Consider the following 25,362-nt stretch of genomic DNA (forward strand, 5'->3'; position numbering starts at 1 on the left):
CTAAGCTTCCTGACAGATCCCAGGGCTGATGACTAAGGCACGGAGTGACTCCAGCATTTAAAAGACACTCAGTGCAGTGACCTCAGCCCCCGGGTTTATGTGAAAAGCTATACGTTACTGTCAGCTTTTAGCCTCCTTCAGTTTTCCTTCGCCCCGACCTCTGGAGTTATATTTACTCATTGATTTCTGCATTAGATAACTTCACAAGGACTCACGGTCCTTAACTCCAGAATTCAGTGAGCGCTGCTGTGTCTCTGTCCACTCCCTTGACCTATTACATACGTGAACTTCTCATGCTGTCTGTAACAAGGAGACAGCTCCTTGAGTTTCAGATCTCAGATCTCCCCCCTCCCCCCAGAAAGACAACAACGAAATCAAACCGGTGTTTTTTTTTTCTTCCTGAGCCCCCCCCCCAGGCACTTTGCAGCCAGGAGCCCCAGCTGTGCCAAAGCTCTGGTAGGGCTCAGCTTGAAACCAGCCCTGGACACAGCTGCCGCTTCTCAGCATGGTGGGGAGAGAGGAGAGCAGTCTTGTTTGCAAACGTCAGGCTCCAGACAGGACGCCAGGAAGACATTCTGCGGGAGAGCTTTCATTACTGCACTGTCATTTTCCTTTTCTTATTTTCTGGCCAGCAATTCCGACCTTTTTCCTCATTTCACTTGCTCCCGCCTCTGTCATCCTTCTCTGCCGCCCTTGCTCTCGTTTTTTCTCCTCGAGCTGCAAGTGAAAAGCGGTGCCCCTGTTGTGCTCAGAGCAAACAAAATAAAAGGTTCTGACAGACATTTGCCCGAGACAGATGCAGGGCTGAGGTGCCACCAAACTGAAACATTTTAATGGCTCAGCTCCAGAGACTCCCTGGATGAGCCCATGAGAGGGGGAAATATAATGTTATGCCCCCACTGTAAGTTTACAACTGTGAAAGAGCGTGCCGATATGCCTTTTTTTTTATTTCTTTCACGCTGACCACATGCTCCTTCTGCTTACACTCTGCCCTTCACCGTGACGTTCGCAGGCTTCTGTGACAAAACTGCCACAGCAGTCGGTTAGGGAGGAAGGGCACAGTCCATGTGCAACTCTTCCATCATCTGCTACCCTTTAACGTCCGAGCAGAAATGTCAGGCCTGTTGCGGGAGGGCCAATGCATTCAGAGGCGTGCCTTCGGGGGCACGTGCTCCTGCTGTCCACTGCGAGCACCCCAGCTGTTGCCACCTGGCCCCGGCGAGACCTGCTTTCTACTGCTCAGCACGTCGTGGAAATGTGGGTATTTCCACGAGCTGATGGGCTAGACCTCGTTACTGACTAATGAAAGGCCCGCGCTGTCCCTTCACTGTTAATGGGTTATTCTCTTGTGCCCGCAGACAGCTGAGGAATGCAATGGGGACTTCTCCCAGAGGCCTGGGTAGCAAAAGGAATAAAAACATAAAAATGAACAGGCACAGGCTTAATCACGGACTGTAACCTTACCTCCGCAATACACAGTAAAAGATAAATGTAAATCTGTGCCTCCATATTCTCAAAGGGCTGTTTTATAAGTCAAAGGAAGCTCCTTTAAGCATCCTGAAAAAACACATTCTTCAAAAGCATGACCTGAATTTTGGATTACTATGAAATATATATATATATGTGCCTTGGATCTTAGCCATTCACTGAAGAGTAATTCATTCAAATGAAGGAGCCACTTACTTTCTAAAAGGCAGAGTCCTTCGATAAAAGTTCTTGCTCTCGACCTGGGACACTTAAATGAAAAGCAGAGCACTGAGAAGGGCTTCAGGGGGACGGAGGCACATTCTCCCCTCACACCCTACCGCACACTGACCTCCCAGGCGGCCCCACTGAACTGCCCCGCTGTGGGGAGCACAGGCTACCCCCCCTCAAGATCTCCCGCTCTCGCAGCCATAAAATATACACGGAGTAAACGATGCACTCAGCAGCAGAGAGGACATTCTTACCAAATTATCTACCAACTGCAAGATAGCAGTTTCATCCCTCCGCCGCTATGTCAGCAGTTTATCCGGACTCATTAAAATACTTTGCATCCCACTCAGGAACGCTGAGGCAACAGAGCGCACTAGTGTGTCCGTGTGTGTCGATCTCCATGAGTATGTGCACCTATCAATGTGCATTTAACACCAGGTGCGTACAGTACATTTCGTGAACACTCGGGAATTTGCGGCACTGTTGTGGGGCAGATGGGCGCAGCATTTCCAGTGACGGACCAGTCACACCGTATAGACGAACTATATCAGAGCCACTGCAATGAGACCGCCAGGTAAGGAACAACATGGAAAACCAGTAACAAAATAAATGCAAACTAATTTCTCGATGAGGCGCTGGTGCACCTTTCCTACAAAGTGGTTCCATGGAGTGTGGTTTGAACTTTACTGGAGCTCTTATTTATCTAGTTTCCTGACGTCTAATCAGAATATCCTCCAACAAATCTATGACATTTAAATGCACTATATAGAATCCTATTGGATATCCCACACACGTCCCACGCAAAGTCAGGCAGTAACACCTGGTTACAGAGGGTAGGGGGTCAATCAATACATGGGTCACAAGCTGATCCCTTACAGTCTTCCAAGCCTAACAAATTCAAGACAGAGACTAATTAGGCATCCACGCTCTCCTGTTTTACACGCTACAGTTGCAAATCTCAGGTCTTCCTCGCTCAGTGTGTGAAGGAGACTAGGCACAGCAGGAAGAGTCAGCTTCATTATTGCAGGTGGAGCTGAAAGCATAGCAGTGGTGTTCCGCCCCTGACCCCCACAACCTCCAAGCCTGCAGCAGCCCATTAAGCAGGGCCCTAATTCCCTCTGCTGTCCTCTGTGACACTGCAGCTAGGCATGAAAACCCCAGCTTAGGGCCAGTAAACTAACCAAGGGCAAGGGATATATACTGTATCTTCACCATCACTTTTTCTAAGAAGTCTTCTGTTTGTCTGCTGTGTATTTTCAAAAAGGGTTGCTTTTTCTTGCTTAAGTGATCTTTGATGTGTATATCTATATTATATTTTTTCTTCTTCTCCCCTAATTTTGAATACCAAGCATTCGTAAAAAACTAAGAAAGCTTTGAGTTGCTCAGTCACACAGACCTCTTATCTTCCAGATTCTAAATAATTTCTAACTAAAAAATACAAAAAATAAAAGACATCATAATGCAAAAAGGCACTATAATTTACCATTATCATCCAACCAAATCATTTTTTAAGTCTCAAAATCTCACAATAATAAGTCTCACAGTAAAAGTGCTTTTACTGCGAGGAAGATGCATGGCAGATTTAGAAATACATATTAGGCTGACATGCTAATTTGCTGCTTTAATAGCAGAGGAAATTTCAGTTTAGGGAGAGGGTGACAGGGCGGATAAACAGCAGACTAATGTACCACTTACACACACTTAGTAATAGAAACCAGTCTTCTCGGGTCCCATTGTACTGGCGAGGCAACTGACACCTTCACGGACCTCGCTAAGCAGACACAAACCCAGGCTGCAGCCCACAAACCTAATTACCCAACCACGTCCCCCGTCCTGCACCACGTCTCCCAACAACCCACTCCTTAAGGGTTCCTCACCTGCACTCCCAGCTTAGCGTTGAGTGCACTTCTGCTAAAGAAAACGAGGGCCTGTAGCTCTCCTGTCCGTATCAAGACGGGTCGAAGCCCCACTCAGGATTTTCTAGTTATTTCGACCCTGCGAATCTGTCTATGGCACATCTGGGAGGCCAATTAAACAGAATCCTTGTCAAATTAAGAACCTGAACAAAAATGTAATTTAATTTGCACAGTCCAGCTGGTCTGCAGCGCACCTTTGCACTCTTTCATATCTCATCATTCGGGAGAACTGTAAATGCACATTTAAACATGGAGTGTCTGCAGGTACTTTCATTCTCACTTAAAAACGTCCATTTCCCCGCAACGTTAAATATCTTTTTGAGGAAAAATCCCAATTTACTTTATCTTTAGAGTACTAATCTACTGTTCCTCCTCTCCATCATACAGGAAACCTAAGTATTATTCTGACCTTATTTTAAAAAAAACCTCTAGCACTCCCCTCTTCTGGAAAAAAAAATCCCTAGCGTTGAAATGGAAATTTTTATCTGTACAAGATGGGCTTTGACTAAAATTGTTAAGGCTCTTCCACGAGAATTAAGTGATTAAACGTGGCCTCAGGCAGCTATTAAAAACTTTAGCACAATCCAGCCCTGGCTTTTATTGAAGTATGTGCTGTTATTACGTAGTCTACGGAAAATAAAATCACTGCAGAGAAAAATTACACTGGATAAACGAATCCTTCACTGGCTGTCCACCAGAATCCCCTAAAGCACTTAGGATCGAGCGAGTCTCTAACAAGCTGCAGAGATGGACCGAGGGGAAGAATGCCCATATTTGTGCCAAACACTACAAGCCTACAGCTTAACTGACCATTACTGCTCAGCCAGGTTTGGAGTGGACTTAAATTGCAAGAGCTTAGGAACAAAATGATTACTGTAGGTACTGGCTCCTCTGCCCATCACTACTGTGTCATGTAACGAAATTATCCCAGGGCTCAAATATCAATACCTCAGCTGGCTTGGCAGCGAAAACAACCTGCCCACTCCAGTCACTCCCAGTCCTTTCGGGCCTGACAGTAAACCACAGTGACATCCGATGCCGAAGAGATTCTGCATCGTGTTTCCCTTGTGTTGCAAACTCACTACGCAGCGCAAACCGCAAAATCAAGAAGAGGGTCGAAAATAACGTCTCGAATAAGGGCGCCCGCTAACGGAACAAATGAAGAGTCCTACAAACCTGGTCCGAAGACATTATTGTCACAAACAGTTCTTTCCGGGCCCTATGCAGACGACACGATCCGGAATCATGAGGAAACACGGGGGAGACAGTCATGCAGGAGATGGTCTGGAGACAGGGGGCGTGTCCAAGGGGTGCAGGTGTCCAGGGGGAGAGAGTTCGGGGCGAACGATCCATATAGCAAATCCAAACGGGTAATCCAAGACAGAAGCAAAGTCCAAGGCCAGGAGATCCATCCAGGGGCTTAAAACCACGAACCGGGTCGGGACCGGCGAAGGGAGGGGAATCAGGAACAGAAGGTTAAAAGCATAACGGAGCCAGACGCAGCAGGACCCCAGGCTCTCACAAAGCGGAATTCAACGAGGAACACCGAATGATGTCAGCGTCTGGCTTTTAAGGGAGAACAGAAATAAGAAGCAGGTGCAGGTAATGGGGCTAAACGAGGAAGGGCTGGAGCGCCCTTAAGAGGAGGAGTAGCGATCATGACAATTACCTTCTGTCTCACAAACTGTAATTAATATCCAGGACGCTGCACTATGAGATCAGTGATCCCACGATCTCTGATCAGCCCACGGGACAGGGACACACCCACGCACTTCGACACTGCCCCTTTGCTTTCACACACTGACCCCAGCACAACACACAACCTCTCCCACCTTGGCCCAAACACGCTGTCATTCAAATACTGCCTCTCTGTGCACAGCTCGTGCCTGAGGGGGGAGGCAGAACAACCTGGCCGACCCTGGACCCCCAGAGATTTCCTTACGGAGTTTGTGGTTTTTTCTCTTCTTCGCAGGAGATGGTTACACTGTTACATCTGTGACACACCTACCTACTCTACATCCGCTTGTACACATTTTCTTTTGACTTATTGTACTGTAGAACCCTGTCTGTATATTCTGCATAAATGACTGCGAAAGTGCTCTGTGACGCAACAACTTGTTGTGAAGAGAGCAACACAATAATATAATTGAACTGAATTAACAGGGTCATCTTTGAATAAGAGCAGGAGCCTGATCATCACTGACGCATTGCCATAACTTTTTTTACACCATTGCCGTAAATATTTCCAGCTCTTGTAAGATAATCCCTTCATCTCACAGAAATAGAAACCAAGGTGACCAAAGTTGGGAGCTTGCACCACACTAGTAGGTAAGTAGAGAATTTTTGTGGGAAAACACTTTTCTCCCCAGGTATTCCTTGGAGATTTGGAGCCACAGAAATGTTCTTGTTATCCATTCAGAGAGAAAAATCTGTGCCTTTGTTTTCAAAGTCAGCTTCCTCCCCATGAGATCAAAATGTACCATTTTAACTTCAAAACGACCGGGGTTGCATGATGCAATGGAAGATTAACACAGCGATAACCAGGGGACAGAGGACAGAGAACACCCCTTTCCCATGCTCGCCATCTGACCAGCTGTGCACAGCACACTTCCTCTGGAAGAGCACTACAACTCTCTCCGACTACGCGAGGAGGTCTTTGATTCCTGGTGCTTCGCAAAGGAACACGCTGATTAGACTCAAGGACATCCGGCCCCAGCAGCACCTCCCAGCAGTGCTGATTCACCTGGGAATTCCCGCTTACAGCTGGTTATAGCCCGGGGTCGTTCCACTGAAGCTTGGGCTGTTATGGGCAACCTGTGTTCCTAATGAGCACCTCATTATGGCTGAGCCACCTGTGAGCCATGGGTAGGTCGTTCTTCACTGTTTTCAACTCTGAAGCACTTGGTTATGGTTCACAAAAGAACATAACTAGTATTAAGGGAGCATTTCCAGTTTTCTGACCTGGACAGCTGTGTTACCTTATCCTGCACTGGGGTAAAAACATGGTGAATTTAGCACACCATGAGGGTCAAGCTTGATGATGATGCCAATGCTGGTAATTACAGTGTAACTATGCAGCAAGCATGACAGGCGAAGGGCAATTTAAAGCAAATTCTAATTCTAAAAGCTATCAGCTCTATAAAAGGTGATAATAATCACCTGAGGAATGTGCACGTCTACACCAGGGGCACCAAGATCTCCCTCTTCTGCCTTGCCTACAGTGTGAATGCAGCTTAATTGTCACGATTATAGTCCCCCCTCCTTAAGGGTGCTCCAGCCCTTTCACTTGTGACTTTATTCTGTGCACCTGTTTCCCATTCCCAGCCCACCTTAAAAGCCAGGCGCTGACGCTCATCCGGGCTCTGCATCTGATTTCCATATCGTGCGAGTCCGGGACCTGGAAGAGCCTGGTCCCGTTAAGGTTTTAACCCCTGTTCCTGTTCCTTGTCTGCCGGTTCCAACCCGGCCTTCGTGTTTTTAATTCCTTGTTCTGATGGATCTCCTGGTTTTGGACTTTCTCGTGTGTTTTTGGATATTCCCTAAGGACTACTCTTTTGGATTGTTCGCCTCGGCCACACCTCCCCCATGCACCAGCGAACCTTGGACACGCCCCCCTGTCTTCAGCCCCGTTTTCCTGCATGACGTTTCCCTAGTGTTTCCCCACTTATTTGGATTGTGTCGTCCGCATAGGGACCGGAAAGAACTGTTCGTTACATTAATGCGCAGGGCAGCGAGATGATAAGGCCGCTCTCTGTTTAAAATGCTGGCCGAAGAGAAGCAGCAGCCAGCTGAGCAATGGATGGCCTCATATATCTGTAAGGGGCTCAGGAGAGCAATCCTAAGACATAAGTCTTTCCTGCCAAACACTGTTACAAGCATTTAAAACTCCTCAGGCCCCAGAGCTGTCGGTTTGATATTTCCGACACCGTTTCGGGAGAGGCTCCTGGGCACAGTTTGCAGTTAAAATGAGCAACTAGCCCCAAATCAACTGGGCACTTGGAGAATGGGCAGGTCACATAAGTCACCTCAGTACCAAAACAACCACGCTAACTCAGCAGAACCACATTGCTGGACTATTTTCTTATTGTCGACCTGCTGTCAAGGATCCCACAGCTCAGATGAGCAGAGCCATCCGACTTCTTGCAAATGTACAAATTAGGAGGATGCATGTAGGCCAGCCACCAAATGCTGAACCCTACCATGGGTAGCCACAACATGAGAGCAATAAAATTAAGGAATACTGCAAATACAAAATATTCAAGATGCTGTTGTTTTGTCTGTAGCCATATGCTTACAGGCAATGGTGCCTAGTGATAATTAAGCAACATCTTCCATTTAGCAAACTGATTGTTGAACTTGTGAGTTTTTTATCTAGAGGCCAGGTGACAAACCAGCCCTGTCTGAAGGTGAGCAGTTGGCCCTGTTTGTGATCATGTATAACTAACCAGCTCTGCCTCTCCAGCATGATCATCTTGCAGCGAGTCTAACACAAAACAACTAAACAACCTGTTTTGTAACAGCTGTTCTATCCTCTACCATCCTTCAGTCTTCAGCATTGGGCACCCAATCTTACTGAGTGTCACTGAAAGCAAACACCCAGAGTCTGACTGTCTGAGTCGCAAGGTGTAATTGTCTCTTTCCACAGCCTACTAAGAGTGATTTTTCTGTTCTTTTGAAAAGAACAGAAGATTATGGCTGTGATTTTCCCCCAGTAAATGCAAACAGATGCATTTATCTGTATAAAAAAAGGAAGTGTAATATCCGAGTGAGATCTTATCATGTCGAGATGAGTCATCCCCTGCTCAAAGACATCTGTGTAATGGATTGGCAGGAGCAATGCAGGTTATTCGGCTTTTTGTTGGGGGCAGTTTAAATTTAAAGAGACAAAAGAAACCAGGAAAAGCCACAAGAACGGAATTACAACGCCATGGACCACGCACCCCCAGAATGAAAACTGCGGAGGAGTGATACCCCTAAGGGAATGCCGAGGGAACAGGCACACACAATGTCTGCACGTTCTCCAGGAACGGTTTTGTTCTCTTCCGACTTACAGCCCCGCAGCAATCCTGTCTCATTGCTCCGAGCCCAGAACGAGGGGCAACACTGCAAACCTGGGACATGGTGCTCCACGAGCTGTCCGGTTTAATTACGTTCTTCCCAACTGTAACTATGCAACACATTTAAGTGCACTTCTAGAGAAAGGAACTCATTTTTATTTCTTCCTTCGGCTTTTTGTGTTTTTTTTTTTCAAATAACGGACGCTCACATAACATCTCTCCCGAGCCTCGTTTCCCTGCTTCCTGCAGGAGCGCTGGCAGGAATTAAAGCTGTCAATCATTCTGACAGACACTCGACAAGGTCTGACAGCAAAACCGATGAGTTTTTTGTCAAGGTTTGACTGAATGACTGACTGGCCATGTCATGAAACACCTCTGTCTTTAATAATTATTTACCCGCTGTCCTGCAGAACAAACACACCCTGACCAGAGACGAGGAGAGGTTTATTTCTTTATTTTGCTTAAATGCTGTTACTGAATGGGTGGCCAGCAGTTATTGCTCAGTTCACGAAGCTTGACGGTGGGCTCCTATATCACGCAACATCAACTGCTGAGAAGGCTTCTTAAAATTAAACAAACTTTATAAAAACAATTTCAGTTTTCCCTGCTCTCATTGTTGCCTCAGACGTCTCCTCTCCCAGTTTCGCTTTCCTGATCTGTTTTTGTGGTGAACATGTAGTCTCTAACATTTTCTTCCCTTCTGCCTGAGTTTTGAAAAACTAATTTATCAATCTCTTCTCTTTCTCCTTCCATATTCTTTCTTCTCCTTTAGTTTTACAATGGCTTTCTCTGTTGTTTCATTTTTTACTTTAGTTTTCAAACAAATCTTTCTCCCCCCCCCCCCCCTCAGTTAGTTCAAGGGATCAGAGGAAAGATATTATTCTCTGTAGTTGAACACCCCCACAACACCTTGAACTTTCATACCCTCCTTTCATGCAATTTAATAGAAGGCTGAAATCCGAATGAAACACTCATAAAAGCTCAAGGTAAACACCACCACTGGCAGAAAAACCTTTTCTCTTCCCCACTTTGTGACAGTCAGCTCTGATTCTTTTCCCAGGAAAGTCTGCCATTAAATTTTCATTTATGTACAATGCAAAAAAAAAAAATGGCTAGCAAACACTCCATTTTCCACCATCGCTAAACAGAACCCTCCAAGGTAAACCTCACAGCCCTTGGAGACACCCTGCCGCTGCTCTCAAAGGAATATTTTTATGTAGCATAATGCCATTTTAAAAATGCATTTGCAGTTTAAAAAGGGGGAAAGGAGCTAATATTTACTGAATAGCTGACATGTGGTGTTGTGTTTCAGGTCTTGGTGCTACAGCCTTGTTACTGCGAGAGGCACTGCGAGTGAGGTACCAGTTAAAGGCTCCTGCAGGGCTCCCTTCTCAGACCTCATGCATTACTCATTCTGTGGCTCCCAGAACAGCCACGGAGTTTTACGGTTATTTAACCAGGTTAATTTCCAAGCCAAAACCTGGCGGATATTTAATGTCGGGGTGCTGACATCGCGGGGTCCCTGGGGCGATGAGGGCTGTGATACAAGACAAGAGTGAACATGAACGGGGGGGGGGCTCTGAGGAGGGTACGGGGGGGCCAGCCCGCGGGGGCAGCGACAGACGGAGAGGAGACAAGACGGGGGTGCAGCTATTGGGAACTGATGGTCAACACAGGGCATGCTTTCAGATAGCCGCTGGAGGGAGAAAACCCCCCCCCCCTCCCAAAGGATTTTAGAGCTACTCTGTGAGCTTGTTGTGAGTTTTTTCAGGTCTAATCCTAAAGCAATTAGCATCGAACCATTCCTAACAAGGCCCAACAAGCAAGAGCTAACCTCATTACTGCAAAGCACTAAAGCTATTGCAAGCTTTGCTTCTGTTTTATGGATTTTTATTTAGAACAGACAGGGCTGGTTTTATAAGCCAGCACATTTACTCATTTATTCATGTTTCTGCCTCCTGCAGCTCTGCAGTTATTAGTGTCCCTCTGCCCACCCCCTCAGAATTAACCCTTTGTCACCCTCCCCCCCCCACCACCAAATCCCTTTAATTTTGTGTTTAATGGAAATCAGGCAGGAGGAAACGAACACACACATGGAGAACACGAAGAACATAGCAAACCCCTACGTCAGTTCGTCTCTCAGCTCTGGATAATAATAACCATGGCACCAGAAAAACCTGATGGTTCCAAGGAATGCGACTACTCTCCGCTTCGCAGGGATTTAATTAGCATCCTAATTAATACTTTTAAAACCCTGCGGTTTTTTTCTTTTTTTAAAGAGAGGCTCCTCCGGCTCTTCCTGAGCGAACCAGTGCTGCACCTGATCACAGCAGACCTCACCCAGCCCAGCTCCACCGTCTCTCACCCACTGCGGGGATTTCTCCCCTTCCAGTCCAGCACCACAGCTCTTCCCAGTTTAAGGAGCTGGTGAGATGAATAGAGTGTGCTAAACTAATGCGGGGGGAAAAAAGCAACGCAGAGCTCTGGAGTCCTGGAGTCCTGGAGAGCCGCAGTCCGGCAGGGCTCAGAGGTCACCCGCGCGTGAACCCCGCCCCCCGCGGTCAGTTAGCTGAGGCAGGTAAGGCAGGATCGGCCCCAGTGCTGGAGAGCTCCAAGCTGTCAGTGCTTCCATGTCGGATGACACCTGCACCGCGCCGATCCCCCGTTCCGAGACCGCATGCTGGACTGGGGCTCTCCAGGACCAGGGCGGGCCACGGCCCGTACAGGATACCAGCGAGCAGCGTTTGTGCTTTTCCCCAGATTGTGCCGTACGCCTCCGAGGGCACAGCACAGGCGGAGGTCCTAGGATTTACACGAGGCCGCCTCCCTGCATCCCCGATACATGCCAGCACGTCTAATCACGCTGGCAAGAGCCCCAGGGTGGAGACCTGAAGGAGACCCATCTGGCCAAGCCAGCCTCTGCTGCCCCTGTCCTCCTACCTTGGAAGAGGGCGGCGTTCTGGATGATGAGGAATTTGAGATCCGTGCTGGAGGCCTGCAAGTGGAACTCCATGTTTTGTTTGGCTGCCGCCTGGTAGCGTTCCTCCATCTTCCGGGAGCAACAGGTGGGACCCTTGGGAAGACACACCTGCAGGTCCACACCTGGCCAGCAGGGGGAGGGAGAGAGAGCGTCAGTGAGCTGTGGTTTAAATGATTTTTAACTCAACTTTACCATTTCCATTACAAACCCTGCCTTAATTATAAACCCATTACCAATTCCCTAATAAAAGCTGCATAAACTAATATGGATATTATCTTGGTTATTGCCCAATCATGTTCCATTTCATGAATACATTCTGTGGTTATGTTTATCAAACCAAGAGAAGAATGTTCTAAATAGTTATTTAACATTCTTATTTAAAATAATAAACTGCTTTTTTGAGATTGATTTACTTTCTCCCCTGGCTCCTCGGTGGATGTGGAAAGAATATAGAAAATAAATAAATAAATGCGGGGGGGGGGATAAATTTCTCATGGACTGTACGATTTCTCCAAAAGGCAAATACCCAGTAACGAGCAAACATCACTCAAGCTGCAAGCTACCTGAAGGTCATTTATCAAGAGAAATAATTGGATTTCCTGGGCTCCTTTGTGGCAGAAAACACAAGCTATTAAATTACAAAATTAAGTGACAAGGATGTTGCCATTTAATACATCAGCCAAAACCGTCTGGCAGGACTTATTTAATAGTGCCTTGGCTCAGGCCGGAGCAGGTCTTAAACTAACTCTAAGCCTGTTTTCATTAAGCGTATCAAACAGCCTGGTCTCCACACAAGGAGCAACTGCAGAGAAAGGAAAGTGCATTCATTCAAACACAAAGACACAGGCAGTCTTGCCCACGATCAAAGTGCTTCCCTTCAAAATGCCACAGCACTCGTGTGTCTGTCAGGGAGCTCTGCTAGGGGTACTGCAGTACTCTGCACCAGCAGGCTGCTCTCTGAGAGCGGGACAGAGCTCAGACACGCTGGAGAAACCACAGGGGGTAACTAGGCCAGCAATGCCAGATATAATACGCACAGAGGCGTCCCTCGTTGGCTTACTGTAGATGCTGTTTTGTAAACTATCTGAATGCAATAAGGTTGAGCTGTCTAGAATTATACAGAGCACATCTCATGACAGAGCAACTGCATTCAACTCACTCTCCCGAAAGACAAAATGCACCATTGTCTTAAAACATAATTAAGAAAAAAAGAGGGTAATTGGTAAGTGGTAATTTTTTTTCCCCGTTTTGTTTTTAATGACAATGTGAATATAAGTGAATAAACAAACGCAAAAGCTCTTTTCTTTGAGCCTAAGGGGGCCTTCGTGAAAGGCTTTGAACGCTGCCGTTTGAGGTAAATTAATCCAATGGAAAGTGACAAACACATAATTATTCTTAATGTTTTTTAAATGAATATCTCTGTCGCAAGCTGTGGTAGAAAATTGCCCTCTATGAAGCATCATGAAGATTTAATGGACGACGTTACCGTAGAACCAAACGGAATGAGCCCGAGCCGGGAATAAATTTAATAATTCACTCCAAATGAAGGAATTACACCCAATAAAACACACAGTAACTGAAGGGTTGTCACCACAGTTAAAAGCTTCTGGGACTTAAATGTTGCAAAGTGCATGATGTGCAAATATAATGGCGGGCTTGAGGAAGAGCTCTATTAAAACTACTTTAATAACAAGGAAAAAATAATTGGCGTCATACACTTAAACACAATGACACGTCTTTTAAATAACCATAATGAATATCAAGGATCTGCTCGAATCAGGGCACACTTTAGCCAGACTGCCTTGGAAAACGGGGGGCCTGGGATCGGAGCCAGCTGTGGTCATCGTGGAGGGGTGGGAAGGATTCGGAGGAGATGACAGGAAGGACCGCCGGTCAGAAGGCTCACACAGAGGACCACTGCTTCTGTCGATCACGGGATGGAACAAAGACATACTATTCAACCACTGGCCTGGAGACACTTCCTGTCAGGTTGGGAGTGGGAGAGGGGAGGCCTATGAGGCGGAGTGGTGGTTCTGTGGCTATGGACCTGCGCCTGTGGCTGGAAGGTTGCTGGTTCAAATCCCACAGCCAGCAGAGGAATCCTACTCTGTTGGGCCCCTGAGCAAGGTCCTTGACCCCAACTGTTCCAGGGGTGCTGTATAAATGGCTGACCCTGTGCTCTGACCCCCAGCTTCTCTCCCTCTCTGTGTATCTCATGGAGAGCAAGCTGGGGTCTGCAAAAAGACAAATTCCTAATGCAAGAAATTGTATATGGCCAATAGAGTGATCTTAGCTTATCTATCCCAGCACAATTTCTCTGACCCTCCCACCCTTTTCTAAATTCAACACCTGCCGGGGGATGGGGGTGCATTTCCCACACACTCTGTGTCTGTTTGAGTGATTAACATGGCCAGCAGAAGCAGAACTGACACCGGACCTGATTGATGGCAGAGTACACAAGCAGCTAGGAATTCCCAGGACAGTCCCGCATGAGAAGCATCCACGAGAGGACTGTCCTGGGATTCGGGGAGAGGGGGTTGGTATTAGCAGCCCCCTCGAAAAGCTGTTGCAAAGTGGCAGTGTGAGTGCAATGCCCCCAGACATTCCCCCCGGGCGGTTGGAGCTATGGTCAGTTTACACACTGATGTGCACGGAGCCAGATACTATAAAACATGATTTAATATCAAGGCGGAGTGAGGACAATAATCGCCACTAGCGCTAGGGCTGAGTGTACTGCTTGAATGAACGATTGAATGAATGAATGAAAAGGGGGAAGAATTCAACCGCTACACACGATAACGACTGCAGCCTGCTTCACCGATGGGCTGCAGAAGCCTGCGCGACGGTCATTGGGGACCCCCTCGCCCCCACAACGTGAAACCTCTACAAAAGCTGTAACAGGTAAGTAATGAAACAAGAGCGATCAAGTCTCCAGCTTGTTTTGTTTAATTGTTGGTCCGTGTGTCTGTTGATTGTGGTCCAGGCAGTAACAGAAGTGCTCAGAACTCCCAACAGCACAGAGTTTCCACAGAGCACTGAAACCTTTCCAAAGGTTCAATCTAGAAATAGAACGCTAAACATTCTTAAATCACGGAATTGACATCAATTGTGAAAAAGATTACCGTTTGCAATCTTACCTCCTGTGTGTTTTTAAGATCAATGAAGTCTCCAAACTCTCAATAGATTTTTTTTTTTTTCCCCGATGGAAGCTTAGAAAATCTGAACAGTAACGCAGGCAGAGAGAGAGTGCTAAATAAAATACTTTTTGAAAAATCGATTTGCAAACCCCTTATACAGCTCTGGTTCTCTGCCCACGTTTATGCACACACGCTCGTTTAAAGTTGATAGAGTCGAGCGCTGTTCCCAAGTGTCAGACTGCAGGAGTATTAATTCCAATACTGCTCACACGCCACCCATTGCATTTGAATAGACAGCTTAATATGTGAAATCAATACCTGAGAGAATGCATGAAAGAGATAACATCAAGCTAATTTCAGGTGATGGTGCAAAATATTAAGTCAGTGCGAGCTTGACAGACAGAGAAAACCGAAATGTAGAATATTAAATAACTGGCTCCGGTAAATCTGACAATTTCATCCATCTGTTTACCAGTCAGCTATGATAAATGCCTTTCATTAATTTTTTTAAAAATTTAAACGATGTATTCACTTGGGAAGTAAAACCAAAATGAATAAGCAGATCATATTTGTTTTTTTAAATAACCCCCATTTTTCTTCCATTCTGCTGTTTTCATCTACAGACGGTGTGTCCGCAAGGGACCACACTGGACTCCCCTGCTTGCGTTCTCCTGTCTCCCCCCCAGTGCACAGCGCCCCCTCCTGGATCAAGACTCACAGGGCTAGGCTGAGTCGATGCAGAACATCGCACTCTAAACGAGACGGCAAGCCTCTGTCCCCCGTCCTCTTCGCGGAGGAAAGGGTGCGAGTCGCCTCAGTCACGTTCCAAAGCAGACGAGAGGAGGGCTTGGACGGGCTCGGGGAACAGCCACTGCATCGGCAGTCTTACTTCCTGGAGATCTGTCCGAGGAGAAGGGCGTGTTCGAGTCGCTAGCTGGGAAAGCCCTGCCAGCTCCAGAGCGCCGTGCAGAAGAGGAAAGAGGGGGGAAACTCAGGTCGTTTGATTATCTTGTCCCTCTTAAAGGTGCAGACCCGTAAGCACAGTGCACAGGCAAGGGGCGAAGAGAAAGAGAAGGAAAATGAAATGTCTGAGGGATTCGTGCACCCCGGGCAGGTGTGGACTTGGCAGGTCCCGTGTTTCCCAGCCTCAGGGGTTTGCCTCCGCCCTCGCCGGCCCTGTCTTTCCCCGCTCCCATCTCTCCCTCTCCGGGGCCTCGGCACGGCGGAGCTCGGAAGCGACGAGAGCCGGCCTGACGAGAGGGCGGGAGGTCCAACCAGCCGGCTGGAGGTACAGAGCACGACGGGCCCGTTGACGCCAATGAGCCAGAAACAACATGTGGTTTTACCGGGACACTTGTACACCGGTGGCCGAGGAGGTAATCGCTGGGCTGCTCGATTCATTATCAAAGGCTGGGCTTACTGTCTTTGGGGAGAAAACAAAAACTCAGTGCCCTCCGGCAACTACAGCAAAGGTCCTCAGAAGTGAATCGTCACGCTTTAGCCAAGGCTGAGTAACTGGCTGGTGCTCAGGTGACTCAGCGAGCCCCTCTTTCTGACGGACTCCCATCCAAAACCAGGTTTTCCACATCGCTAAAAGTAAAACCAAAGACTCCTGCACAGCTCCTTCCACCCTGTCAGACAGAAATTGAGACATACTGCACAATACTGAATCAAGCTTGCACAAGGGAATCGGAGGGGTCAAATGTATCACTCCAACGCCAGCCGATTGGATAAACCGTTGCTAAGCCGTCCTGTGAAATACATTAAATGTTTATCATTGGCTGTCTTGGGATTATCTTTTAGCTTTGGATCCGTGATGCAATCTTGGCAAAATTCTATAGTTCTCTTCGGTCCTCCAGGGTACATCCAAGGGGAAACGATTCTGGCTGAGCATGCAGTTGGGTGAATAAATAAATATACTTAAACAGGCTAATGCAAATTCACAAACTGTATGGAAGAATTCTAATAGACGAGGTTTTAACCTTACGACAGTTAAATTAGCTGGATCTTCACACATGCAGATTGGGCGCTGTTAATTCATTATTTTAAAAGCAAATGCACAGTTAAGCTAATGTATAGGAAAGAGATGAAAAGCCTAAAATCCATATGGAAAACTACAGTGCTGTATGAGGAAAAGTGTATGCTCCGAGTATCACAAGACCTCACCAAACTACAAACACCACACGTCTGTAATAAAACAATATAGTCAGAGCACAGGACACACACATTTATAATCGCAGCACTGCCGAGGTCACAGCCCAGAAAGAGAAGAATTTTCTATTTTCAAACTAACACGGCTTTGGTGAAACACTTTTCCAGCCACCACGCCAGGCTCTCTCAGGATGCACAGTGTGAACAAAAACACGCACGTCTCCAGGGCCCACAGGAATCAGTATTAGGAAGGCTCTCACGTCAAGCCGTGCTGCACTTCCTACAGGCCCTTCTCCCCAACGGGAGCCCCTGTTCTAGCTCAGGTGACCCATCCAGTCCACCACATGGACAGGATGGCTGAAGCTCACCGGCTGTGCTCTTATGGCATATTTTCACTCCAGTCACACTGCCAGGGCTGCTGCTACCGGAAATTATTTTTGGGGATGTTTGGCCAAAACTAATTTGCATCGGGAACAGTCGAGATAACAGGGCCCAGGCTCGTCGGCTGCCAGGACTGCTCGTCTGCTGTGTTTGCTGTAAATCACCACCCAGGCTCAGTCCATGACCCTGTACTAATTACACTGTGGGTCGTATACAGGCAGCAGCTCTGTACTACCAGAGGAACGTGTGCTGGGTTTTAGAGCATTTTTTTTAGGTTCCAGGAACAACACTTCAAGTACGTTTTACACCTTCCAATACAAATTTAATACTAAGACGCTTGCAAACACCCTGAGCTCTGCTGCCTGGGGATGCTACAGGAGGAACCTGGAGGAGGGTGTCAGAGAGACTTAGCTGCATTTTGAGCTACCGGGGATCCCAGAATGTCTTCCTCTCTCATGTCTGCACATTCCAGTGCTCGCGCCCTACTCACAGATCTCCACAGCTCGGTTCCCTGCCTTCGGAAAGTCAATGCATTTCCCTCCCTTGCTCCTGCTTTGCCAGGGCGTTTTGTGTTTCAGACGCACGAGGTGCCGATTGTTTCAGACTTCACCTGCTGTGCGGGGTGTCTTAACGGCGATGGCCCCTCTCCAGCGCCTCATTCCCTGAAAAACTGTCTCCCTCCCCTCCTTTCCAAGATGAAACGCTGCTTTTCTGTAGCTTTTTTTTTTTTTAATTGGCTTTACAGCCTGGTGCAGCTTCACTGTCCAATACAGCGACTCAAAACACCCTCTGCCAACGTCTCTCCTCTTGGGCCACTACAGAGGCAGACTCCAGACAGCATCACCCACGGGCCCGGTGATCTGCAAGAGAGACACCTCCACAACCGTGTCACCAGGGAGCCGAGGGGATGAGGACAGGCGGACGGGCGGACAGAGGGACGAGGAGAAAATGCGGAACTGTGCTCCCAAGGGCCAAGACCAGGCAACTGAACAAGACCACGCGGCGGCAGAGCTCATTCACAACATGAGAACATGAGAAAGGACACAAACGAGAGGAGGCCACTCTCCCACTGAGCTCACTTGCCCATTTTAGGAGTTCATTGATTTCCGTCGTTTATTGAAAGTAGCAACGCCGCTGGGTGCCCTGTTTCACACTCCTGCCACCCCCTCCATGCAGAACAGAGCACAGTACCCCGACTTCCGCGTGAAACGAACATTACCAACAACTTGTATATAATCGGCAAGAGCGCACCAGGTGATGTAATGTCTTACAATACCGAGCCCAGCAGGCGAAAACCGGAATCACCAACTGTATTTCCGAACCGAGTGCCGTTTGTACCGTGCAGATTTTAGAAGGGTTATCTACTCTCCCACTTCGCCCTAAAAGAGCTGTTTTTCAAGCACTTCGCCTTCGGATACAAAAATCAAAGAAAAAAAAAGTATATTGTTTAACTAAGACTGGTGCGATTTCGTGTTTAACGATAAAACTAATAAAAACGAGCAAGATTTTTTGGCCGGGAGAAAAAAAAAACATGTCATAAGATGCTATCATTTGAATCAGAAACACGGGGAAACGAGTATATAGGAAAAGCAGGACCCTTTTTCTACATGTGAAACAAGAGAATACAAATACGTTTCAAAACATCAGGGCGCTTTTAAAAGTCTGTAACTGAATTGCGCAGAGTGGAGGGCTCCTGTGTTTATGAAGAAACAGATCTCGGATCTCGGCTGTCCGGGAACTCCTGCCTGTCTCATTCCTCCGGAGCGAAGCGCGTTTCCCAGCGCAGCAGAAAACTCGGAAAGGATCCACACACTGCAAGAAAACCTGTTTTGGTTTCTATAGATTCGCCTCTTCGTGGTTTACCTTCGTTGCGAAATGTATTGATGATGTTAAACTGGAAACACGCACACGTCGTTGCGCACATGGTGCTAGCGGTCCCCGCTCGTTCACCTGCTTTTCAAACGCACGGTCAGGATCGTGTCATTAAAAAAACGCCCGGTGTCCATCGCCAGATACAGGATCGCGGTTTCAACGACAACAACAACAACAACAAAACACCACGTCGATCAAAGCCTTTTCTATAGATACTACTGGACACATAGGCGCGTGTTAAGCGCAGTGCTGTTCCATTCGCTAGTTGTTGTTTTTTTTTTTTAATCGAAGGAAACGCAATACCTGTAAAAACTATTAACCGTCCAGTTTTAAGATTCGCGTGAAACTAGAGAAAAGGCTCGGCTCTCCGCAGAGAACAGCGGGTCGAATCGCACTTTTATTTCTCGCCCTCCCTGACACTTCTGCAGCGACTCCAGGGGAGAACCGCTACTTCCCGGCAAGACCAAAAGCAAAACTTGTCCCACACATTTCCAGCGCGACTCTTTCGCACGAACAGGTCAAGATACCGCCCCTCGCCCCGTCCCGCTTATCCAACGCCTTTGACGGCTTCCCGGTGCTTTTCAGGCAGTGAGTGTAAGTGTAGGTCCTCGCCTTCATGCCCCGTTTGCCCGGCTTCGGGAGAGCACCGAGAATGTGGAGGGGTGACCACCAAACACAGATAATAACATCACCAGCCCCATGCACTCCCACGCCGAATAACATTAACAGCCGCACGCGAAACGGGTCAGTTTATAGCGTCTGAAAACTTTCTGAACTATCTCCGGTGCCCACTCGCATCCCGCCCGCGCAGAACCCGCTCCCCGGAGAGGCGGCGGGGGTTACCTGACACCGGGCTCTCCGGCGCCCACTTCACCCCCGGGTGGAGCAGCTGGAAGGACGAGCGCACCTCGTGGCAGCTGGGCACCTGCCCGCCGGGGTGCACGAGCCCGAGGAGCAGCGCCGCCCGCAGCGCGAGCGCCCCGGGCGCGGGGCCCCCCGCCGTCATCGCGCGGCTGGCCAACGTGGGCCCCCCCCCCTCGGCGTCCTCGTCCTCCTGCGCGAGCCGGCGGGTGCGCGGGGGTCTCGGCCACTCGGTTTTTCGGCGGCTGGCGGCAGTGGAGGGGGAGCCGGCGCCGGACGCCTAGCTCGACGCGTTCGGGGACAACATCTTCAGGCGACACCGATTATTTCATCCGCGTCGACGCCGCCAGCGGGGTGAGGCATTCTCGGGCGCTCCAGCAACGCCGTCTTCAAAACTTTCTTCGTGAGTGTCACGGGCAAGCCCCGTCCCTCCACTCCGGACTTAGAAGTGCGTCGTCATGAATTCGCCCAGGCCGCCGCCAACGCTCCCTGCCCCCGCCCGATCCGCCACTTTTCGGCGAAGAGCGAAACTGCGGGGAAACAACAGCTTCGCCTCCCGGGTGCCCCGCGCTGCCGCCGCCGCTGCTGCTGCTGCTCGCGCCGGCGCTGCCCGCTGCCGACTGCTGCCTGGCTGCGCGAGATGGATTAGTTTTAAATCGCAGGGCAGACCGCCCGCGCGCCACCCACACACAGGGAGCGCGCCTGGACCCTCGCGGCTCTCACCGCCGCCGTCTCCAGCGCGCGTGGCGCAGCGGTGTGCTTGTCCAGCAATTTTTTACAAGCCCTGCGTGTCCGGATCCACCTCACGCACACAGCGACCTCGACATCACGCGTGTGTCCTCCCGCCTGCGGGCGTATGTATCAGTGAAACATGTCCCTCAGGTTGCTAAAATTATCATCTGGTAACAACGCAGATTTTGCATATTAAATCGCTTTATAATCTGAAGGGCATGCGGAAGACTGTAGGTGGAGGAGGGTACATATGTCAAAGCATGTTTTCCTCGCTGTTGCCAAACAGCTGGAGCTCTTCGCTGAGGGTGTTCTGGACAGGCCCCGCTGAACTTTCCCTTCAAAATGAAACAAGCGGACAGTTGTTTTTTTTATTATTGTATTATTCCCAGGCGGCTTCATTATTTTTCCCCCCTTCGAAACAGACGGATGAAAAAAAAAAAGCTCTCTCCCGAGAAAGGCATTTCATTTTTTCAGGATTCAAAACGAAATCCTAGTTTTTTTTTAGTGAGAAGGCATCTCCGAGTTCTGGGTAATACGGCCGTGCAGCAGCACGGGGAGGGTGCGCGCTGCCCGCTGGGAGACGGAGCCGGGGGGCAAACCGGTATTGCCTTATACCCTCCGCAAATCAGTCCCCAGCTCGCAGGCCGCCTCATTCCCGGTCCCCATCAGCCCCGGGCCGGGGACCACCTGCCCAACAGCCGCCGCTGCGGGCAGAAAAGAGAAAACTTGTCCCGCCCGCGCGCCCGTGCCCTGCCCGCTGCCCGCTGCCCCACCCCGGGGCTCTCCTGCTCCTGAGTCACACCGGGCCGCCCGGAGCCGAAGGACCAGCGGACTCGCGCTTTGCACAGTGTCCGGCTGTGACCGCTCTGGCGCGGGACAGGCTGTCCTCTCAGGGTACGCGGAGAAGTGGACGATCGCAGAGACGCCCGCCCTCTCTGGGGAGAACCTGCGCACTCCACACAGAAGGACCTCTGGAATCGAACCCAGGGCCTAAGAGCCTCGAGGACACAGCGCACGCCTTGCCCCTGGGCCTGAATTTGTTTTTCTTTTTGCTAAAAAACACATTTTTATTGCAGCTCTTAAAGCGTATACAAGCTGGTGACAGGCAATACATGTTGCTACACTCAATCAGGGTCCCAGACATTCGTCTCTATGGGCCATTCGAGGTGTGAAAACTCTCACACTTTGGCCAGTACACTCACCACACCTCGGCTCTCAGTGGGGAGGAGAACAGAGTGATGGAGCCAGTTCAGAGATGGGGATTATTAGGAGGCCATGACTGGTAAAGGCCAAGGAATTTGGCCAGGACACAGGGGTAACACCCCTACTCTTTTCGAGAAGCGCCCTGGGATTTTTAATGACCACAGAGAGTCAGGCCCTCGGTTTTATGTCTCATCTGAAGGACGGCGTCTTTTTTACAGTATAGTGTCCCCGTCACTATACTGGGGCATTAGGACCCACATGGACCGCAGGGTGAGCGCCCCCTGCTGGCCCCACTAACACCTCTTCCAGCAGCAACCTCAACTTTCCCAGGAGTCTCCCATCCTGGTACTGCCCAGGCTCACACCTGCTGAGCTCCAGTGGGGCTGCCAGTGGTGAGTAGGGCTGATATACTGCAGCCTCTTGCCCTTTCACTTGAATTTTGACAGTTCAATGGCCGGGGAGCGTGATCAGCTTCAGTGCCGCCCTGAGTGTGCCGCCTCAGATCGGATCAGATCGGAGCTGTGCGGCACACCTGACCTGCACTGGCCCGTGGTGTCCGGGGTCAGTAACAGCTGGAGCTGTGGGGGGGACTCCTGTCCTCCAGGCAGGAAAGCTCCGTGTCTGCTTGGATCGCCCTCCCCTCTCAAAACGCACAAGCCTCCCACAAGGCGATGAATATGGACGATTATTCGATTGCGCTCATGAGAACCGGCTGTTCGGGTGACGTTCTTGCCACGCGAGCACTGTGCTCCTCCAAGGTCTCCCCCGAAAGACCTCGGGAAGTTGCGATTCTCCCTCCTGACACAGACGCGCGAGCAGCAGCAGACTGCAGCGCTCGACCAAGGGCCTAGTTAGCCATTTAAAAAAAAACAAAAACAAAAAAAAACCGCTCCACTAACTTTCCATCCTGTAAGTAACGCAGCCCGAGCGGCGACGGTCATCTGCCTGCTCTGAAAAGCAGGCTGCAGGCACAGCACAGCGCGACGCAGCAGAGGATGCAAATCCCCCACACCGTCATTAAGGAATAAGAGAGATCTGCAGGTAATTAACTAAAACCGGACCCCAAGACTTAGTGGGTAGCAAGTGTTACCTTGACTACAACAGCTTGCGTGGGGAAGACTGCAGTGCGAATCCTATGTGCAGACTTCAAGAGCTCCCGTTTCTCCCTGGGGACACATTCTTGCTTCCCTTTAGCATTTTACTGCTGGTGTTGCTGACACTAAAAAAAAAAAAAAAAAAAAGGACCAGTATTATCTTTTTGAAACACACGCTATAAAGGAGATGAATTGAATACTGCATGTCAAAAAATGCCTTTCCTTTGTTTTTTTTTTCCTGTAGATATTCCAGTTATCAATGCATTGCAGTGTACGCTACAGTAGGGTACAATCCAATAATCGGAAAGATTGACTTTGTGGTTTCAATCACGGGTCTCAGTTTCACATTAACATGTTCCCTTTGGCAAAGCTGCTTAGCTTTTCCAAAAACCTAGTACAATTCCCAGCATTACCACTCCCGTTGTTCAGAACAATTTAAAATACTTGGAAAATATCCAAATACCTTCACAATAGTCAGAAAAGCTCTGTGGAATGCCCTGCACAATATTTTCATTTCTAGGAGAGTAACAATGTTCAGGGAACATTGTGCTTGTGCTTGAATATCCTTGACACAATTTCAGAGGCTCACACACAGAAAGCAGTGTTCAGAGGTGGCAGTGTATCAGCTGCAGATTCTGACAGAGAGAAGTCTCCAGGCAGCCACAAAAACAGACATCATTTACATGCAAATATCAGTTCTGCCTTTGTGCAGTTCTAATATTTAAGAGCAAATTACACACCCATTGGTGCATAATGGGTTCATATTTAGTGCATAAATCACAAATATTACAGAACACATTGTAGATGAAGAGGTCCTTAGTGGCTTTGTTTTGCTTCATTATGAAGGAAGTGAATTTCCACTTACTTTTTATGCTGTTTATTAAAGGCAGAAAACATTTCGCACCTCACAGTGCAAAGCAATTGCCCTTAGCACACAGCTGCCGGTGGGTAATACTGGGACAAACTGGATTCAGTCAGCTGTAGATATTCAATTCATTCACAAGGTGGCACAGTTCATCTTCATGAGATCGTCATTCCAGGCACACTGCACCCTGGAAGATAAACAATTCTGGAGGAAAATGATGACTGGCCCGGGCTCAGATCATCGGCGCATCACACAAACCTGACGAACACAACCCCCAGGCAGGATGCCCAGAGCTCTGCCTAGGGTCAGACACTACACTCCAAACAGCCGACAAACTCCTTCATCGCACAGTAGATTCTGACATGAAGATCTTTTTTTTTTTTAGAAAACTTTAAATAGGATTACTTGTTGAATTGCGCGGCAAAAGAAACCAAGCTCATCACTTCAGGCAAGCGATTCAGAGCTGGTGCTGGTAATGATGGCAGTATATTTGCCGCCATCTAGTGGCAGGAGAATGTATACGATATTAAAAAAACACCCGGCTCTGTCCAACGTCTCCCGTTTGTCTCTTGTTATCTGTAGGAAACCATCAGCAATAAACATTCTAACATGCTTAGAGTGGGATACAAAGCTGTCGATATTTTGTCTTTCCAATACAGATCTCGATTCAATAACGAGAAGCAACAACGAGTCTCCCTTGCAAGTGATAAAAGCTTCTAAATGAAAAATATTACAGGGCCAACGAAACATTCCACAGCCCAGTCAACTCATTTCAGGAACTGATCGCGGTGTGCTCTGCTTTTTAATTGCAGCGAAGGCCTCTCAGTCACCGGTGTTAAGCTTGCATGCATCAGAAGTTTTAACTACACAGCGCACTTCACATATCAACAAAACCTAGACACGTGGGAGAACCTCGAGCAGGCGCCCAACACTGATCCCACACTGTGTAGAGCTCTTGATTTCCTGATTTCCATTCCAGACACTGAAGAGCAGTGGGGACCGCCCAGTGTGAACCCTCCTTCTGCAAGAGCAGTAAAGGACAAAGCCTGTATTTTCCACCTTACTTACCTGTGAAAACGCTGGAAAATGTTTACTGTGGTGGGTGACTCTACAAACACACAATAGTGGAGCCCATACAGTCTATAAAAAAAAGTTTTATGACTTATAACATCTTAAAACATGGCGTTATAGTAGGACAGCAGGTATTACATTCCCCTTCAAGTGTCTTAACAAGCAGGTGTAGATGTACAGTGGTCTGAGCCCCACAGAAACTTCTGAGATGTAAAATAACTGTCCACTATCTGGGAATATGCAGGACTCTGCTAATGTATAAGATAAGATCACTTTAGTGGCCGTATACAATTTCTTGCATGAGGAACATGTCTTTTCACAGACCCCAGCTTGCTCTCCATGAGACA

The 25,362-nt window shown here is 48.5% G+C and overlaps 1 protein-coding gene across 1 annotated transcript in view; it reads right to left on the bottom strand.

Annotated features, from left to right (window-relative positions):
* gpc3 (glypican 3) overlaps positions 1–21,026 on the bottom strand; it is a 116,239-nt gene extending 95,213 nt beyond the window's left edge. Inside the window, exons 1-2 of the mRNA XM_069193682.1 lie at positions 20,033–21,026; positions 11,609–11,770 (exon numbers count right to left, since the gene is read on the bottom strand). Coding sequence (XP_069049783.1) covers positions 11,609–11,770; positions 20,033–20,195 — 325 coding nt within the window. The 5' untranslated portion in view covers positions 20,196–21,026. The remainder of the gene's footprint in view (positions 1–11,608; positions 11,771–20,032) is intronic.
* Positions 21,027–25,362: the final 4,336 nt, after the last annotated feature.

This window comes from Lepisosteus oculatus, chromosome 8, assembly GCF_040954835.1.
Source record: "Lepisosteus oculatus isolate fLepOcu1 chromosome 8, fLepOcu1.hap2, whole genome shotgun sequence".
Lineage (NCBI taxonomy): Eukaryota > Metazoa > Chordata > Actinopteri > Semionotiformes > Lepisosteidae > Lepisosteus > Lepisosteus oculatus.